General features: G+C 37.1%; 1 protein-coding gene across 3 annotated transcripts in view; it reads right to left on the bottom strand.

Annotated features, from left to right (window-relative positions):
• The window catches only part of USP34 (ubiquitin specific peptidase 34), a 242,035-nt gene that overhangs the window by 68,872 nt on the left and 152,530 nt on the right, over window positions 1–20,633 (bottom strand). For all 3 annotated transcript variants that reach the window (XM_036334433.1, XM_036334432.1, XM_036334434.1), the window contains 10 exons: window positions 19,553–19,705; window positions 18,648–18,752; window positions 15,485–15,540; window positions 15,271–15,391; window positions 3,237–3,420; window positions 2,617–2,780; window positions 1,931–1,996; window positions 444–590; window positions 294–350; window positions 130–207 (listed from right to left, as the gene is read on the bottom strand). In XM_036334433.1, the coding sequence (XP_036190326.1) occupies window positions 130–207; window positions 294–350; window positions 444–590; window positions 1,931–1,996; window positions 2,617–2,780; window positions 3,237–3,420; window positions 15,271–15,391; window positions 15,485–15,540; window positions 18,648–18,752; window positions 19,553–19,705 (1,131 nt within the window). The remainder of the gene's footprint in view (window positions 1–129; window positions 208–293; window positions 351–443; window positions 591–1,930; window positions 1,997–2,616; window positions 2,781–3,236; window positions 3,421–15,270; window positions 15,392–15,484; window positions 15,541–18,647; window positions 18,753–19,552; window positions 19,706–20,633) is intronic.

Raw genomic sequence — 20,633 nt, 5'->3', positions numbered from 1 at the left:
TAGTTCTTATCTTGAGTAGCACAGTATGAGAAAATAGAAGACAGTTAACTTTCAAGATGAGAAACATAATCCTGCTATATACAAATAGTTTAAAGCAGGAAAAAGTCTACAAATATATACATTACTTACATAAATGTTCTTCATATCAGCCACTTGGCACCTCACAGTATAAAACTCTTCAGCAGTCTGACTAACGTGTTCACAATCCTGGTCAATTAAGAGTAAAAAGTTAGTAATCTTTATAATAAGCTAATTAAGATTTCTAAAAAGCAAAGAACAGGTAGAATACTTACCAAGGATACAACATTGTTTGTAATTACACCTCCAAACAAACTTTTGACAGTATTTTTCTTTGAAACAAACAAACAAACAAACAAAAGTCAGTAACTTAAGTTGGGCAAATCTCTACAAATGTCAAGAAACTTCAGTATTCTGGTACGAACCAGTTCTGGAGACATTTCTTCAATTTTGGTAATTAGATCGGTAAAAAACTCTGTCATATCTTTCTGCTCCCCAGTATTCAGAGGCTGCTTATCCATGGTGTATGTTTTACAGAAGGGTCTAGGATTATATGCTTTGCATTCACTCTCCTGTAAATGAATGGTGGGGTTGGGAGTGGGGAAAATGATTACAAAATAATCAAATAAAGAAACCTAAGTCTCGCTCTGGCTGGTATTGCTAAATGGTAAGAGCATAGGCACAAGCATGGAAGGATCTTGGGTTCAATTCTAGTCAATGACACACACCTCAGCTGTAGGCTCAATCCCTGGCCCCAGCTGGGTGCAAGTGGAAGGCACCAATCACTGTGTATCTCTCCCATCAATGTGTTTCTTTCTCCCTCCCTCTCTGTTCCTCTCGTTCTCTCACTCTCTCTACCCACCCCCCTCCCTTCCACTGTCTCTAAAACTCAATGGAAAAAAATATCCTCGGGTAATGATTAACAAACAATGAATAAAAAAGAAAATGAAGAGAAGCAGCAAAATCACACAGGGTAATGCTCCATGCTGATGAACCTGGATACTATTCTGTTCATAATAAAGAACCACTGAAAAGTTTTAAGACTGGAAGTAATATTGTAAGATTAGCAATTAAAAAAACACAACACACTGATTGAGTGACCTTTTATAGTTATGGAAGTAAGGGGGGGGGGGGAAGGAAATCAGAAAACTCTAAGCCTAAGGGGGGGCAGAGGGACTGTGACAGAAAAAGGGATTCTTCAAAAGAGAGTAACAGGATGTAAATAACTGAGATATAGCTATTGAAAGTACCAGTAAGTAACAAATTTGATTTGAAAAGTAACGGTATATAGTCAGGACGTCAAAACAAATGAGCTCTAATGTTTTCAGGTTTGGTCAGAGGGTGTATCTAATCACGTTTTTAAAAAAATACTAGAGGCCTGGTGCACAGATTTGTACACAGATGGGGCCCCCTGGCTTGGCCTGTGGGCACTGGGCTAAAAGCAGCTCTCTGACATCCCCTGAGGGGTTCTGGATTGCGAGAGGGCATAGGCCAGGCCAAGGGACCCACTGGTGCACAATCGGGGCCAGGGAGGGACTGTGGGAGGTTGGCCACCCAAGGAGGGCTCCAGGGCGTGTCTGCCCCATCTGACCCAGTCCCGATAGGCCGGACACCAAACAGCAAGCTAACTTATGGGTTGGAGTGTCTGCCCCCCCTGGTAGTCAGTGTGCGACATAGCGACCGATTGAATGGTCGAATGAAGGGTTGGACACTTAGCATATTAGGCTTTTATTACATAGGCTTTTTATTGTTGGGAGTACTACAGATGTCCCCCTCCCATTTTCCCCCTTTTTACCGCCCTACTCCTCTTTCACTACCCTATTGTCTGTGTTCATGGGCAATGCATACATGGATATAAGTTCTTTGGTTAATCTCTTCCCAACCCCATCCCATACACGATTTTCAAACATACCATTAAATATGTAAACATTTTTTGAAGCTCCAGAAGAGTGGTCTTATGCTTCATATCTTCTGAATACTGAAATTCAAAAGAAAACATTCAATTAAAAGATACTGACATTAGACATTCTAGCAAAGAAAGTATTACAATATACTTTACACCATTCAATTTCTTTTAGATATGTGCAGAAAAAACAAAGGCACATTCCAGCAATTTTAGCATTAAAAATGGAAGTATTTTGTTCATTATATAAATACAGCCATCACTATTATGTAAGAAAATTGAATAAAGACATCTTTAAAAAGTCACTTTCTTTGTCTGGCCTGTGCGCTCAGTGGATGAACTTCGACTTATGAACCACGGTTCAATTCCTGGTAAGGGCACATGCCGGGGTTGCAGGCTCGATCCCCAGTAGGGGGTGTGCAGGAGGCAGCTAATCAATGATTCTTTCTTATTGTTGATGTTTCTATCTCTCTCTCTCTCCCACTTCCTCTCTGAAATCAATAAAAATATATTAAAAAAACAAAGCCCACACATGGAGTTATTAGCTAGTTATAAAATCAAATTGTCATTTTTTTAAAAATTCATAAATTGCTTCTCAAACAATATTTCAGTAAATTAAAAAAAAATCAAGATTTAGCCACAGAATTTTAAAATTTTGTTTTATAGTTTTAATTTTTAAAGTGAGAAAATTGTACCTTAGCAGTGAAGACAGCCTGTCTTGCTTCAGGTATCATATAAAGTTGCTGAATAGTTGAAGCCAAGTAACAAGTCGCTCCAAGGTTAGTCAGGCCAACAAATCTGCACTCAGCACGGACATCCTCGTGAGGCCAGTAATCCCATTTATAAGGTGCATGGGCTGCTGAAAAGAGAGGGAAGGAAAAATGTCCCCCAAACAAACTATTAAACATAATGTATTGTTTTCATTAACAACCATTACCCTCCATTACGTATTTAGTTAATATGCATAAAATATTATATATGGTAATTTTTAAATTAGTAGTAAGAACACATAGTAAAACTAATTCATTCCCTAAAAATTCAAAGGACTGTCACAACTTCATTTCATTTAATACTAAATTATTTAACAAAAAAATGTTTAAGTACTTCAGCTATCTATAAAACGGCCTTCACACCTGTTTTTTTTAAAAACAATTAAAATTTTTTAACTTCAATAATATCTAAGCAACATTTATAATTGATTGTTAATAATTTATAAGTGTGTGAACAGTGATTTCTTTCTTTGAAATATGCCCTTCAAAAATCTGATTTCTGCATACAAATTTTAAAAAGATTAAAGAAAAAGAAGAATGCTTACACTGCATGTGTTGTGCCATAACCCAGTTGTGTATTAGCCTGTAGTTCTCAACAGACCCCTTTACCATCTCTACTAACAAATCATAAGCAGCAGCTCTTGAAGAATGTGATTTGCACTTTGGCTGTTGTCTATCTTTTAGACTAGGCAACAAAAACAGGAGGTTGAAGATATCTCTTAAAAATTCCTGAAAAACAGAAAAACCAAGCATATTATCTTAAACTTAAATATTAATTATATTCCAAATATAATGAGTAACTTACTTAAACTAAATCCTATGACAATCTACAATTTTCTAAAAGACTGAAAATTTCAAGCAGCATCATATACAATCACTGGAAAGTATTCCCAATGTTCACTTTTCTTAGAGAAAACAGAGGGTGAGAATCACCTTCATTCTTACCTCCCTCTTGACACCTAATATAGCTCATTCTTACCACAATGCAATTATTTTACAGTCCATTAAGTGACCAAAAGTTTTTGTTAAGAACTCATTACTACCTATCTTGACTGCTTCTGCACTTACTTAAGTTTCTCCTTACTTTGCTCTAATAATAACAGTAGTAGCCATCAAAGCAGCAACTTATGCATAATGAGAACTTTTAAGTGCCAGAGGCTCCCAAACAAAAAACATTAAAAACCATGTCTGTTCTGGTCGGGTGGCTCAGTCAAAGCATTGTCACATTCGCCAAAAGATTGTGGGTTCAATTCCCAGTCAGGGCATATTAAATTGCAAGTTCGATCCCCTGCAACCTAGGGGTGTGTATAAGAGGCAACCAATCAATGTTTTTTTTCTCACATCGATGTCTCTCTCAAATGAATAAAAACACATCTTGCATGGAGTTGACAGGTGCCTGAGTCAGGATTTAATATACCAAACTCTTAACTTCTATACCAGTGAAGTTCAAACTAATGTGCAAGGTTTTACCAGGTAAAGTACATTTCAGATGTACTTTTTCCTAAATTTGATAACCTTGAGAAAGTGTTACCTTTCCTGCTTGTTCTTTCTTAATTTTCTTTGGTAAAGTAGCAAATGACCAATTATGTCCCTCACCCATCTCAAATACTGCTATCATAGATTGTTCTGGGGCATAAAACCTGGGACACTGCATAGAAAAGAGGTAATGTTGTTAAGACTGAGATTCTGCTATACTTAGAAAGTCTGGATTGTAAGGTTGGCCCTTGGCTATCATCTGGAAACCTGAACGGTAAACAGTATCCTCCTGTGATATAAAAATTTCTTAAGTGATTAAAGTAGCTTATTGTGCCTGTTTGTTTTGGTTTATGCTGAGTAACTGCTTTCTATCTGGGAGTATGGAATTTCAGTGACTGTGGTCAATTATTCAGATACTATGCACCTACACCATCCACCCCAATAAAAACCCTGGACTCCTAAACGCAAGAAAGTTTCCCTTACCCTGCACATGTATTGTGACATTCACTGCTGGGTGAATTAAGCACAATCTGTGAATCTCCATTGGGGAAGGACTCTAAAAAGCATGTACCTGGTTTCCACCAGAGGTGGCCCCACACTTTCCTTTGCTGCTTTCATTTTGCTGTAATAAAGCTCAGCTATGAGTACAACTAAATACTGAGCCCTCTGATTCCTTTTAGTGAATCAATGAAGCTGGGGATAGTCATGGGAACCTCTGACATGAGTACCCAATACAGGACAATATGAAATATTTTCCCATTAATGACTTCAAAGCTCTTCTACCCCACTAGTATCAAAGAAAGTAAAATACATAGTTCCTAACTTTGGCTAAGAAATATTAAAAGTAAATATGGTCTTACTTCATATAGTTGAAAGATTATACTTGTCTATCTTAGAATTCAGAGGTGAGATGACTATCTTGGACACAAAGTAACATATTTACTTGAACTAGAAAACAAAACAAGGCTCACTTAAAAAAAAGAAAGGGAATTGGCTAGTAACCATTTAACAATGAATTATCTTTGTCAATCAGTTCAGATGCAGAAATTGAATAAGCTAAGTATCTGTAGCTCCAAAGTATTGAAAAAATATATTTAGAGATAGGGTGAGCAGCTGAAACCAGTAACATCCAGCCCAAATTGGCAGAGGAGATTCAGCTGGGAGACAGTTTGCAGCCGGGAAAGGCAGAGGACTCCAGGAGAAAGGGGGCTGTTGGAGACTGCGGGATCAGGCTCCCCTAACCGGGCAGCCTCCACTGCTGCTGAAATCTCTCCTGGAGCGACCGGCTCAGCCACAGAGACCACACCATCTTGAGTGGCTGATATTGGAAGCATATACATCCAGAGACCCTGCAACCATGGCATCCAGGGATCATCTCAAGCAGTGCAACTACGTGGACTCAGACAAGCCCTGCTCCTCCTCACGGAAAGGTCAGATTTGGCCTAGATAAAGGTGCGGTTTGCAATTCAGGTTGGAGAGAGGAACGCACGCGGGGAAGTCTGTGCCCCACAAAGTCCGCGGCCGTTGGGGCCAGCATGATCCGTGAGTGTGAAAGGGGTCCTGCAGGGCTGCTGGCAGAAGGGAACTCTAAAAATTAGCCCATAGCTGGACTGGGTACAAAAAGGCAGCCTCGGATTTTGCCAGTGTGCTGGCTGCTTAGTGCCAGGGGAGAGAGGACGTGCGGAAGAGACTGCGCACAGAGCTGGACGGTGGGGGGTTGCCAGTTCGCGCACCTTCTCAGGCTCTTTTTTTTTTTTTCTTTTCTCTCTCCCCCTTAAATATTTGTGTCTGATTATTAAACCCAATACATAGGATCACCCAATTGGGGTCACTCACAAAGACTGCAGGGGAAAGTTGTTTTTGTCGAACCTGGGAATCAGAGCGGGGAGTAACGATCAAAGAACCAGCTCTGGGTCAGCCGACTTTCCCAAACCAGTATTATGTGCGATAGGGAAAACAAAACCTAACTACTGGCTAGAGAGGACTTATAGCCTTAGAGGTCAATCCAGAAACACTGCCACCCAGAGGCTGAACCACAAACTGACTCTTCTGTAAACACAAATAAAGGCAGTCTGGGAAACAAACACAGCCTGCTTTAAAATCAGGACTGTGGTTTACAACACGGAGGAACAGTGTATCGCAGGGAACTTCAACACTCTTTTGAATACCTGACAGGAATAAAGCGTGCCAAACAGAAGAATAGAGGAAGTGAAGGACATTCACTACTGCACATTTTTTCCCCCACCTTTTACTTAAGAAACTAATTTTTTTTCTTTTTTCATCACCTGATTTTACCTTTTTAATTACATTTTTATTTTTAACCAGTATTATTACCACTACCATTTTACCTTTTTTTTATAGTGTCATTTTATTTTCTCTTTATTTTATTTTGGAGATAGTGTTTCACATTCTATTTTCATCTTTCCTTTAGCATCATTTTACTCTACCTCAACTTTACCTTTATGCCAAAACTCTGTTCCTCACTTTTCCCCTTCTGTTGTCCTGTTTCTTTTACCCTATTCCTGCTTTAGATTTTCCCTATTCCTTCTTCTTACCCCGTTAAAATTTCACCCTTATATATCTAATTTCCAATCCCCTACTCTAAATCCATATACACCTCTCTCTTCTCTTTCTTCAATATCCAAATTTTTTTTTCTCTCTGTCGTTTTGTTGTTCTTGGCTTGATTGTTGAGTATATTGGGGTTTTGTTATGTTTGTTTGTGAGATTGTTCTGCCTTTTCCTTTTCTTTTTCTGTTGTTTTTTTCCCTCCAGTTATTTTTTTGCTTCTGTTTTCCCTCGCCTCACTTAATATTAGTTGCTGTTTGTAGTTTGCATTCATCTCTAGGGATCTGTTCCTGGAATCTGTTGGGATTAGTGGTTGTTCTATTGGAGTTTTCTCCCCATATAAATAGTTTCTTCCCCTCTTCTATTTCATTCTCTTTCTTTTCTCTCTTACTTTTTTTTTCCTTTTCCCAACTTCATTTTTGCACTCCTTTTCTTTTCTTTTTCTCTTTTTTCTTGTTCTCTTCTTTCTTCCTTATCCCCTAATTCTCTTTGCTCTGGTGGTCATCTTTATTTGGGGTTATTAATATCATGAATACATTTGTGTTCAGTGCCTTGTGTGTTGTGCCTTGTTGTGTTGTATTTTGTGCCTTTAAATCAATGCAGCAGAGAGAGAACTACATAACCAGACACCTGGAGAAGAGAGATCATGAGGAGACGAAACAGTCCGCATATGAAAGAAAAGCAGGCATCACCAGAAAAGGAAGTAAACGAAATGGAGACAATGGAGGCAAGCAACCTGTCAGAGAAAGAATTCAGAGAAATGGTCATAAGGTGGATGAAGAGAATGGAAGACAAATTCAACAATATGTGGAAGAACCAAGAGGAAATGAAGAACCAAGAAGAAATAAAAAATGACATCACTGCTATAAAGAACTCAATAGAAAGCATCAACAATAGACTAGAAGAAGCAGAGGACCGCATCAGTGAGCTAGAAGACAAGGTAGGAAAAAATACCCAAGCAGAAGAGCTTCTAAAAAAAAAATTAAAAAGCAGGAGGAGAGCCTAAGAGAACTTTGGGAAAACACAAAACGAAACAATATCCGCATAATAGGGGTGCCAGAAGGAGAGGAAACTGAGCAAGGAATAGAAAGCCTGTTTGAAAAAATAACAACAGAAAACTTCCCTGATATAGGGAAGAAAAAACTCACACAAACCCAAGAAGCTCACAGAGTCCCAAACAAAATGAACCCCAAAAGACTGATGCCAAGGCACATTATAATTAAATTGGCAAACACCAACGACAAAGCAAGAATCTTAAAAGTGGCCAGAGAGAGATAGAAAGTTACCTACAAAGGATTCCCCATCAGACTAGCGACTGATTTCTCAACAGAAACGCATCAGGCAAGAAGGGAATGGAATGAAATATACAAAGTCATGCAAAAGAAGGGTCTGAATCCAAGAATACTGTACCCAGCAAGGCTATCAATCAAAATTGAGGGTGAAATCAGGAGCTTCACAGACAAAAAAGGACTATGGGAGTTTATTACCACAAAACCAACAATGCAAGAAATGCTAAAGGGTCTGCTATAAAAAGAAAAAATAGGAAACGAAGAAGGAACACAGGGGTAAAGAATAAAAATGGCGACAAACAAGTATCCATCAATAATAACTTTAAATATAAATGGATTAAATGCCCCAATCAAAAGACATAGGGTAACTGAGTGGATAAGAAAACATGACCCATATATCTGCTGTCTACAGGAAACTCACCTCAGAAAAAAAGACGCACACAGACTGATGGTGAAGGGACGGAAAAAGGTTTTTCAGGCGAGTGGAAATGAAAAAAAAAAAGCTGGGGTAGCAATACTTATATCTGACAAATTAGATCTCAAAGTGAAGGACATAAAAAGAGATAAGGAAGGCCCCTTCATAATACTAAAGGGAGCAACCCAACAAGAAGAAATAACTCTGGTAAACATATACGCCCCCAATATAAGTCTCCACATACATAAGAAAACTTCTGGAGGAGATCAAGGGAGAGATTGACAGCAATACAATGATAGTATGGGACTTTAATACCCCACTATCACCATTGGACAAATCCTCTAAACAAAAAATCAACTGGAGAGGATGCAGAGAAAAGGGAACACTCGTGCACTGCTGGTGGGAATGCAGACTGGTGCAGACTGGTGCAGCCACTGTGGAAGACAGTATGGAGTTTCCTCAAAAAGTTAAAAATGGAACTCCCATTTGACCCAGTGATCCCACTTCTAGGAATATATCCCAAGAAATTAGAAACACCAATCAGAAAGGATATATGCATCCCTATGTGCATAGCAGCACAATTTACCATAGCAAAGATCTGGAAACAGCCTAAGTGTCCATCAGCAGATGAATGGATTAGAAAACTATTGTACATCTACACAATGGAATACTATGCTGCTGTAAAAAGGAAGGAATTCTTACCATTTCCAACAGCATGGATGGCACTGGAGAGCATTATGCTGAGTGAAACAAGCCAGTCAAATGAAGAAAAATACCACATGATCTCACTCATTCATGGATAATAAGGACCATTATAAACTGATGAACAAAAGTAGATACAGAGGCAGAGCAGCCTCGAACAGACTGTCAAACTACATCCAGAAGGGTGGGAAGGTTTGGGGGGGGAGGGTAAGAGATCAACCAAAGGACACGTATGCATGCATATAAGCATAACCAATGGACATAAGACACTGGGAGGTAGGGGAGGCCGGGAGATTGTCAAGGGGGGGGAGGGGGAGGGAGGAGACATATGTAATACTCTTTGTAATACTTAAAGCAATAAAAAAAAAGAAAAAAATATATCTAAAGCCTGTGATAAGAAGAAAGCATTTTATCAGAAATATTAGATTGATAAAAGCATGCTAAAATAAACAATATTTTTATTTTCCTTACCCTGAGCAGGTGTCTTTAAGTGAAATAGTAACATATGTATGTTAACATACCCATTTGCTAAATAATGTAAAGCCATTTTAGAATACTTCCCAGAAAGAAACTCAAACAGCTACCTGAGAGAATATTAAAATGTTCTGAAGATTGATCACAGTGTATTTTTGATATATAATTTAGAAGAAATTCAAAGAAATGACATTAAAACAAAACTTCAATTCCCACTGTAAACATATGAATAAGGCTTACATTTCCACTATGTAAACAAAGTTTCTCAGAATTTATAAATCCATAAAAATATAAAGACAGGATCATTTTAGCTTAACAGACCACTGCACTACTGCCTCTCAATCAGTTGCCACATTTACTTTACCAAAACATATTCCTGATGTTATTTGACTGATCAAAACTTCAAAAGACTCTTTTTAAAATTACAAAAGGTTTTTGTTTTATTGTACATATAAAAACAATTTCCTGTGACCACAATAGACTGCCACCTAGCTTCCCAAAGTTACCTCCTATACTTCCTCAAATTCAAGCCAAACTGAACTAACCACTCACTTTCCTGTAGATACCCAGTAGTTTTCTATGAATTCTTTTTTACTCGTGTTCTTTTCTATGATTAAATGTTTCCTTTATATGTCTATTTAAGAAAACTTTATCCTGTATTACAAAAGCTATCTTCTTCAAAGCCTTTCCCAATCTTCTCGATATCTGATCTTAAATATCTCTGATAATATCCCTTTAGTAGCTTATTATTTTAACATGAGTTACAAGTATAAGCAGCCATTATTTGTGAGGATACATACAAATTTTGCATAAGGCAAGCTTCTCCATAATTACCTGCTGAACAAGTGAACCATTAAATTGTTAGTTCTTAAGAATCAGGACTAAGTCTTAAGCATGCATTTATTCAACATATATGTGCTAGATACTATGCAAGGTAGTACAGATAAAAATGGAGTTTATATTTTAAAGAGGAACGAGAATACGGGAGGAAGAAAGGAGGAAAGGAAAGAGAAGCAGTAACAATAGTGTTGATAGTGGTGATGGTGGTGACAGAGACCATACCTGGACTGCAAAACCTAAAATTGTAAGGCTGTTTGCAGAAAATGTTTACTGACTTCTGAACTAAAGTAAAATTCTAAATGAAATTTTAAAAAATTCTTAAATAAAAAAGCAAAATCGTTAAAGTAAAAAAGGAACATTAAATATATTGGAGATACAGATTATTCTTAAAATTACACCCAAACCAACCGCCTTAAACTGCCACTGGTTATCTAAATTGACATTTCAAATTTAACATGTCTAAAACAAAACTCCTGATTTTGATACACCCACTCTCTCCCCATCCTGTGGAGTCTGAGTTTTCCTCTTCTTCGTAAAAAGCATCATTCACTTAGTTTCTAAGACTTAAAATTGAGGAGTCACTTTTGATTAACTTCTCTTCCACCTCACAATCTTATTTAAATTTAAGTTTTGTGAGCACCACCTTCTAAAATATTCCAAATCCAACCACTTTCACCAGAAACACTGCAAAACTTTCTAACTGGACTCCTGATTCAAACACACTTGCCTTTCCTAGTTTTCCACCTAGATCTCCACACATAGAGTATAGTGAAGCTTTTAAAATGTCAATGCAGATCACATCTCTCCTGTACGTGTTTCTATAGGTTTCCCATCTCACCAAAAAGTTATAAAAAACTATAGTTTTGACTACATAAACATGAAAACCTTCTCAACAAACAACTACTAATAAACAATAAAACTATTATTTAACGTTGTTCTGGAAGTTCCAGACAAAATTAGACAAGTTAAAAGGAAGGAAGGCCACAGATAATTAGTGCAGTGAAGACCAGAGTTGGGGCAGGAGCCAGGTGGAGAGGGGCAAAAGGTATGATGGACACCTGTAATACCCTTAACAATAAAAATAAATTTTAAAAACTGGGAAGAGTCCTAATCGGTTTGGTTCAGTGGACAGGGTGTCAGCCTGCGGACTGAAGGGTCCCAGGTTTGATTCCAATCAAGGGCCTATACCTTGGTTGCAGGCATATCCCCAGTAGGGGGTGTGCAGGAGGCAGCTGATCGATGTTTCTCTCTCATCAATGTTTCTAACTCTCTATCCCTCTCCCTTCTTCTCTGTAAAAAATCAATAAAATGTATTAAAAAAAACTGGGAAGATATAAAACTTAAAAATCAATTACTTGCAGATGATAAATAAAAAAACAAAAGGAAACTCAATTACAATACTGAAGATTAAAGTGAAGACAGCTGAAAAAAGTCTATAAACAGGTGAATTTAAGATGGCCTACAACAAATTCATACACAATAAATGCTGTACATAAACCACCAGTTAGGAAACATAATTGTAGAAAAGATTCCATTTATGATACCAATTATGAAAATAAAATTCCTAGAAATAATCTTAAGAAATGCTTAAAATTCACAATATTCAAATGAAAACCTCAAAGTGAAAAACACAAAAAGATTGGTCTTCTATAAATAAAGAGACAGATCCTGTTCTTATACAGGTAAATTCAATACAATGTCAATTTTTCTATATCAACCATAAATTTAATACAACCCAAATTTTAAAAAGTAACAGAATTTAAATTTTTGAAAGAATGAGACAAATTGATTCTAAAGTTCACGTGAAAAATAAATAGCCAGGAAAATTATGAGGAGTAATAAGAAAATGGGCCATCTCTACAAGATACTAACTATACAACTATGTAATAAGGATATAAGGTTGATGAATGAATGGATGGGTAAAGTGAAACAGGAAGCCCAGAAATAAATACAAATACATACACCAGTTTAGGATGATTCTAGAAAGGAATTTCTAATCAGTAATTTAAAAAAAAGCTAGCCTTGCTCAAGCCAGTTTGGCTCAGTGGATAGAGTGTCGGCCTGTGAACCAAAGGGTCCTGGGCTCGATTCTGGTCAAGGGCATGTACCTTGGTTGCAGGATCCTTCCCAACCAAGGCCCTGGTCAGGGCTTGTGCAGGAGGCAACCAATCGATGTTGTTTCTCTCACTTTAATGTTTTTCTCTGTCTTCCTCTCTCTCTTCCACTCTCCCTAAAAAAATCAATGGAAAAATATCCTCGAGTGAGGATTAAGAACAAAAACAAAACAAAACAAAACTTAGCCAGTTATTAGAACTGGGTAGCTATATAAAAAAGAAATTAACTCCCCATTTCATTCCTTTCACCTCAATAAATCACTTATAGTACAAAATTAGAAGTAAAAACTAAAATAATATAAGTGTAAGAAATCTATGAGTTTTTAAAGTATAATACAAAATCCAAAAGCTATAAAAGATTAGTAAATCTGATTAAATGAAAGTGAAATCTGCTTAGGAAAACAAGCAAAACAAAAGCACAAAGTCAAAAGACAATCAGGGCATGGGCGGTGTGAGGGCCAAAAGGGGGTTAAGGACACATATGTAATACCTTAACCAATAAAGAAAATAAAAAACAAACAAAAAAGACAAACAGATAAAGTACTTGCAATTCACATTACACAGGAATTTATTTTATGGAAAATATTCTACAAATTAGTAAAAAAACCCCACACCTATATAATAAAAAAAAATATGCAAATAGACTGAACAGCAGGACAACCAATCAAAGCATAATAAGCTAATGATATGCTAAGGCAGCTCAACTGCTCGCTATGACATGCACTGACCACCAAGGGGCAGACAGTCAACTGGTCAACCAGTTGCTGTGACGTGCACTGACCACCAGGGGACAGTCGACGGATCGACCAGTCACTATGATATGCACTAACCACAAGGGGGCAGATGCTCTGACCAATAGGTTAGCTTGCTGCTGGGGTCTGGCTGATCGGGACTGAGCAAGATGGGCTGGATGTGCCATGGAGCCCTCCTGCAATCCCTCCCCAGCCCAATCGTGCACCGGTGGAGTCCCTCAGCCTGGCCTGCACCCTCTCGCAATTTGGGACCCCTCAGAGGATGTTGGAGAGCCGATTTCAGCCTGATCCTGCAGGCCACTCCCCTTGGGAGGGCATCAGATGCAGGGCTCATGGCTGGTGAGCACTGCTGCAGCAGTACGAACTTGTCCTGATCGGGACTGATTGGGCGCGAGCCCGCGGCAGGCACAGTGGGGCTGGGATGAGTGGGAGCGGGAGGCAGGAGCTACAGGCAGGAGCTTCAGGCAGCGTTGGACTGTGGGTTTCGGCCCGATCCCTCCAGGCCACCCAGAGAGACCCCACCTGTGCACAAATTTGTGCACCCGGCCTCTAGTTATACACATATTAGGAAAATGAGAAAAAGATTTTAACAGATTAGAGAAAAGGTAACACAGATAAATGGCTTTCAAACACATGAAAAGAAGCTCAACCTCACTACTGTGCTTCTGTTGCACACCAGTTGAAAACACCTATCATGTAGTATAGCTGGGAATATAAAAATGATATAGTCTTTTGTAAAGTTATGTATTCTAATTAATTAAGTTTACTTTAAGAATTTATTACTGGTTTGGTTCAATAGCTGAGCACATATTCGTGTTGGGGGCTCAGTCCCTAATGTGGGGCATGCAGGAGGCAGTGGATCAATGATTCTCTCTCATCATTGACGTTTTTATCTCTCTCCATCTCTTCTTCTCTGAAATCAATAAAAATATATATTTTTTAAAAACATGAAATTATTTCCCTCCTATGTATTTAATTTTTGAAAGATTATTTTTTAATGTATTCATTTTTTAAATGAAGAAAGCAGATCACAGAATGGTGTTTCTATAACATAAATTATATACTTGTGTATTTACTATATCCACAGAAATCCCTGGAATGCCATCATCAAAGCATCATTGGAAAATGAACTATATAAAGGAATCTTCTCTTTCTACTATCTAAAATTTTTGCTTTACAATAATGTTATCAGAAAAATTATTATTTCTACTTTAGAATAATAGTTATATATTGGTTTATATATAAGACTTCAACCAGAAAGATTATGAATCATTCAAATTATTCCCACTGGGTATAATGGAAAAATAATGGAAGGACCCAGAAGAAACAGCACAGGAAGGAGCTTTAAGGAATAGGGGAAGTAACACAGATTTAAGGTAGGTAAGAATGTCACCCTAAGTTCACCTCAAGAATTCTTAGTCAATGCTCATGGGAACAATTTTCCAGCCTGTGTTTTCTGACACAATCAATAACCAACTCTCCAGATCATAAATAACTCCCTCCCTGCAAGAAATGACAAAAGTGCCAATGGAAGAGTGAATAACTCAATCTAAAGAGTAATTAGACATTTGTTGGTTTAGTCATTAAGTGTATCAAATAGATTTTATGTCAAATGGGCCTTTCAAATATAAAACCAGTAAGACAGGTACTCTATAATGACTGGTTATTAACTCCATTGTGTAAGTTACTATTCAAAATACTCAATCCCACAAAACTATACCAATAAAGGTTTTCTCTATATATAGTCATAGAAATTAAAAATTATTTCTGCATTCTAAAAATGAGCCTAAGGTTTATATTTCCAGGGTTCATTTTATTCACAGTTCACTTTTCCTCCCAGCAGTAAAGTTCTAGTAAACTTTACGCTTGTATGTTTAAGGAAATTTTTCATTGCAACAAAAAAAAGTTTCAAACACATTTCACACAGATATTTAGATGTCTTAATACCTACCTGTCCTTCCCTTGAAAATTTAAAGGGTGGTTTGTGTTTAATAACACTTGTTGCAAGCCTGAGGAGTCCTGTAAGCCCATCATCTTCTATGTTGCCATCTTGATGATCAAGGATCTCCCTGCTACAGAGAATACAAGCAAAACAAGATAGTTTACATGATTGTCCTTTTACCTTTCCTCAACCATATAACTGTCAATGTTATATCAAATTTTACCTTCGAATACAGTCAGCCAAATGCCGTGCCAAAGCATCTAAGTCGAGGAGTGTTGTCTTAATACAAAGAGAAAATATAAAATTCAAATGTAAATTTTTATTTAGTAATTCAGAGATTATTAAAACAACATAAAAAATGTTTTCCTTGAAAGTAATAAGAATTTGGTTCTCTTAAATACATGGCTATACCTATTAATTAACTCATTTACTTATATATGTCAAATTAATAATATTATCGTTGTAAACACATCATTGACAGTCCTTCAAAAAAGATACAATGGGCCCTGGCCGTTATGGCTCAGTTGGTTGGAGCGCTGCCCCATACACCAAAAGGTAGCGGGTTCAATTCCCGGGCAGGGCACATAGCCAGGTTTGTGGGTTCAATCCTTAGGCAAGGGGCATGAGGGAGGGAACATATCAATGTTTCTCCCTCTCTCCCTCTCTCAAAAAGATAAATACATACATATATATGTTTATGTATATACATATATATATCAATAAGAATTAAAAAACAAAAGATGCTATGGGATGTCACTAACAAATTATGATTGTCACAGTTATTTATTGAGGAGATACTAAGGTTTCATGTTGTTTTTTATTCTTTAACAATTTTATTAAGATATAATCACATACTGTACAATTCAGCTATTAAGGTTTTTTAACACCACCTTTAAACTAGGCTTTAAAAATAAACTTACATACAGTTAAATAATTTCAAAAAGCTTTAATTACCAATACAACTGAGCAAAAAATTTTAAGATTATATAAACTAGAATTTAATGTTTTAAAAACGTTATGATTTTTAGAAAAATGGTAAGAGAGACAGACACAGAAACATCAATGCTGATCAATGGGGCTGCCTCCTGCACCCTCCTCTGCTGGAGATAGAACCCGCAACCCAGGCATAACATGCCCAAGAATTGAACCAGGGACCTCTTGGTACATTGGTTGATGCTCAAACACTAAGCCACACAGGCTGGGCTAGAACTTAATTTAAGAGGATTCTTAAAGACAATCTCTGTGAAGGAAAATGTTTGGCAAGCAAGAAATATTAGATTCCTACTTTTAATAGGCACCACCAGATTTAAAAAAAACAACGATGTTTATGTGACATCAATATTCTATATAATAAAGCAGTAATATGCAAATTTCCCATTACACCCTCGCACAAAATGGCCCCCATGTGGGCACAAGATGGCCACAAGATAGCTGGCAGGGTAGGGCAGGTGTGGGTGATCATGCCAGCAGGGGAGGGCAGTTAGGGGCAACCAGGCAGGCAGGGGAGGGCAGTTGGGAGCAACCGGGCCGGTAGGGGAGGGTAGCTGGGGGCAACCAGGCCAGCAGAGGATGGCAGTTAGGGGCAACCAGGCCGGCAGGGGAGGGCAGTTAGGGGCAACCAGGCCAGCAGGGGATGGCAGTTAGGGGGGACCAGGTTGGCAGGGGAGGGAAGTTGAGGATGACCAGGCCTACAGCGGAGGGAGGGCAGTTAGGGGCGACCAGGCCGGCAAAGGAGCGCAGTTGAGAGTGACCGGGCCTACAGCGGAGGGCAGTTAGGGGCAACCGGGCCAGCAGGGGAGGGTAGTTGGGGGCGATTGGGCCAGCAGGGGAGTGGTTAGGCGTCGATCAGGCTGGCAGGGGAGTGGTTAGGGGGTGATCAGGCTGGAGGCAGAAGCGGTTAGGGGCAATCAGGTAGGCAGGCAGGCAGGCGAGCAGTTGGGAGCCAGCAGTCCCAGATTGTGAAAGGGATATACGACTGCCCGTTTAGACTAAACCGGCAGTCGGACATCCCCCCAGGGGTCCCAGATTGGAGAGGGTGCAGGCTGGGCTGAGGGACACCCCTCCCCCAATGCACAAATTTCGTGCACTAGGCCTCTATTTTTATGAATAATCAAGCAAATTAAAGCATACTTAATATTAATTTTTACAATTATTTCTCAAATGAAAAGTAGAAAACTTAAGAATTCAAATTAGCCCTACCCGGTTTGGCACAGTGGATAGAGTGTTGGCTGTGGACTAAACGGTCCCAGGTTAGATTCCTGACAATGGCACGTACCTCCATTGCAGGCTGTGGCCCTAGTCAGGGGCATGTGGGAGGCAACCAATCAGTGTGTTTCTCACCACATCAGTATTTCTCTCTATCTTTCCCTCTCCCTTCCACTCTCTCTAAAAATCAATGGAAAAAAATATCTTCGGGTGAAGATTAACCAAAAATTAAAAAAATAAAGAATTCAGATGTAACAGTTTCTTAAAGAGAAGTTCAAACACTACAGGATATTTTGTATGTAAAGTGTATATATTGCACTTTGATCAAAATATATTAAAAAAATCAGAGAAGCTGAAACCGGTTTGGCTCAGTGGATAGAGGGCCTGCGGACTGAAGGGTCCCAGGTTCGATTCCGGTCAAGGGCATGTACCTGGGTTGCAGGCACATCCCCAGTGGGAGGTGTGCAGGAGGCAGCTGATCGATGTTTCTCTCTCATCGATGTTTCTAACTCTCTATCTCTCTCCCTTCTTCTCTGTAAAAAATCAATAAAATATAAAAAAAAAAAAATCAGAGAAAATGTTTCCTAAATATTTAAATGTATTTTGTTTAAGTTGTTTCTCTTTTTTTCCCCTGAGATCATTTAGATGCATTTTAGTTTACTAAATTTATAAGTGAAAAAAATCAAAAGACTTTATGTGGCAAATTTGTTTTTGAAATTCACTTGTTTTAAACAATTGTTTAGATGAAAATATTTTAGTTTACTAAAAAAAAATTAGATCAGCAAACTCACAGTGTTTCTTTGACCTTAAAACAACTCCTATTTGAATTGCAATTTTATTTTATATTCAGAAATCCAAATCTACAGGCTATTATAGAAAGCTGTATTTAAATTTAAAGTCTGAATATCACATTCTAAACAAGATTTTGCATCCAGAAATCTTACTTAACAGAGACAGGAAAACTACTTATATGTAGATACTAGATAAAGCCATTTCAAAAAAGATAAAAGTAAAAAGAAGAAAGGAATTAGAGCAGGACAGAAAGGTGCAAATCCAGTAGAAAAATCAAAACATTTTCAACTCATTGATTAAAATGCTTTAATAAGGACCTATAAAGTATGAACACATATGTGCATAATTCATTTCTATTAACATGATAATGTATAATTTCCTGAACATACCTGACTAGCGTCCTTTATATGTATGTTGTCAACTAATTTGCACAACAACCAAAAATACTCTTTGCATCCAGGTTTTAACATTGGTTCTTCTTCATAATCATCTATCTATTAAAAAAATTTTAACTTTGTAAAATCATTTTTAAAAGGAAAACAACTTAAAATTACAATATATTTAAGAAACTACACTATGAAAAGAATTAAATCCTAATACAAACTAAACAGTAATAAAAACTTAACAAAAATATGAAGACAACACTCCTATTTTCTATAAAGTTAGAAAACTAAGAACATAGTGAATGAGAAAACTCAGAATAACGTTGCTCTCAAATTACTTACAACCTACTTGAAAAAGATATGAATAATGTATAATGTTAAATAATGTGATATAAATTAAGACTTCAATGAAAATGTCGGAATACAAGAAACCTACAGAACATGAGTATATATAAAGCTACCCACATGCAATGGTCTATTATAATTTTGAAATCTGAAAAATAAAGAACATATCGTATTTCTTACATAGTCGATGATAGGTTAATATGGTGGAGGAAAGTAAATCCTACAATACAACATATTTCTGGGATTAGTAAAATTTACTTACTAATGGGCTCAGGATTTATTATGTGGTAGATGCTTTTACAAGGCTAATATATACATGGGAAAGGGATGAAAATTGGAAATTGAGAATATCATAATAATAATAAAACCCTATGTGACTAAATTAAATGATAGCTACATTTATGATGTTTCTGACATTCAACTTACTAACACAGGCCCAAAAATACAGTAAGAACAAATGTTATTTCCAAAACAGAATATCCATGACAGATCCCCTAAAGCTGAATAAAATTGGGCACAGGAAACTGCAAAAATAGAAACCACTCCTGAATACAGTAAAATCTTACCCTGATAGGTTTGAGAGCTTGAGCATCAGGAAGAAATTTCAACAATGTTGAGGCAGCAAGTAGCAGAAAAGAGCGATTGATTGAGTCACCTCCATCCAGTCCTGATAGAGATAACTTATAAAGACCATTGCAAGACTCATGTCGGACTGCAGTCTAAATGAAAAAACAAGTTCCAAAGACAATCTGAGTTAGTATTAAACAGTTAATATTAGGCTTAATACATTGGCAGAAATAACATTAGGTGACTTATTTAGTAACATTTTAAAATGCAATGTTCTGATCACATATTCACGCATATAAATATATGAACAAATAAAGTACTCCAAAGTATATAGTAATAATGTAAAAACATATCTGAGAAATCCTAAATATGGTCATAAAATAAAACCAATTAAACAATGATAATAGACAAATACAAAGGGGATTGAGGAGAAAATATACATATAAATTTATGTACAAGATTAAGTAACAGGATAAAATATTTTCATAACAGCAATTTATATAACACTTAAAGTAGAACATTTTACCAATTCTAAGGTACTTGCCCAAGTGTCACAATGGTTCTTTGGGACAGAACCAGAACAAAAACACATATTCATCAACTCAGAGTACAGTTTTATACAGTACTGTCTAAAAAAGATGTGATTGTTGGGGCTAAGTGATAGTAAGAGTGTGTTTCTACTATTTCACGTAGGAATATGGTGTGAGTAATATCAAAGATATAGTTAGTGAAAATTATATTGTCCTCCTCAATAATGGAATCAAAGAAAATATATTTATTTTTATTTTCACTTGCATCTAAGATACACTCTAATTAAATAGAAAAAAAAACCACAAATAAGAACTTCTCTAAAACGTAAATGACCACAATAAATGCTAAATGACCACAATAAACGCTCACCTCTCCATGTCCCAAAAAAGAGCAATTTTTTAAAAAAAAGCAAAATAATCTATAAAGAAGTATTTCAGAAAAAGACAAATATGAATGCTATAGAATATGTAACATTCACACTTAAGTATAGATAGTTCCAAAATATTCTAGATCTTCCAGATAATGTGATATATTTGTGGGATCATTTGT

The sequence above is a fragment of the Myotis myotis genome, unplaced genomic scaffold (genome assembly GCF_014108235.1).
Source record: "Myotis myotis isolate mMyoMyo1 unplaced genomic scaffold, mMyoMyo1.p scaffold_m19_p_14, whole genome shotgun sequence".
NCBI classification, from domain to species: domain Eukaryota; kingdom Metazoa; phylum Chordata; class Mammalia; order Chiroptera; family Vespertilionidae; genus Myotis; species Myotis myotis.
This window is presented reverse-complemented; position numbering and strand designations above follow the sequence as displayed.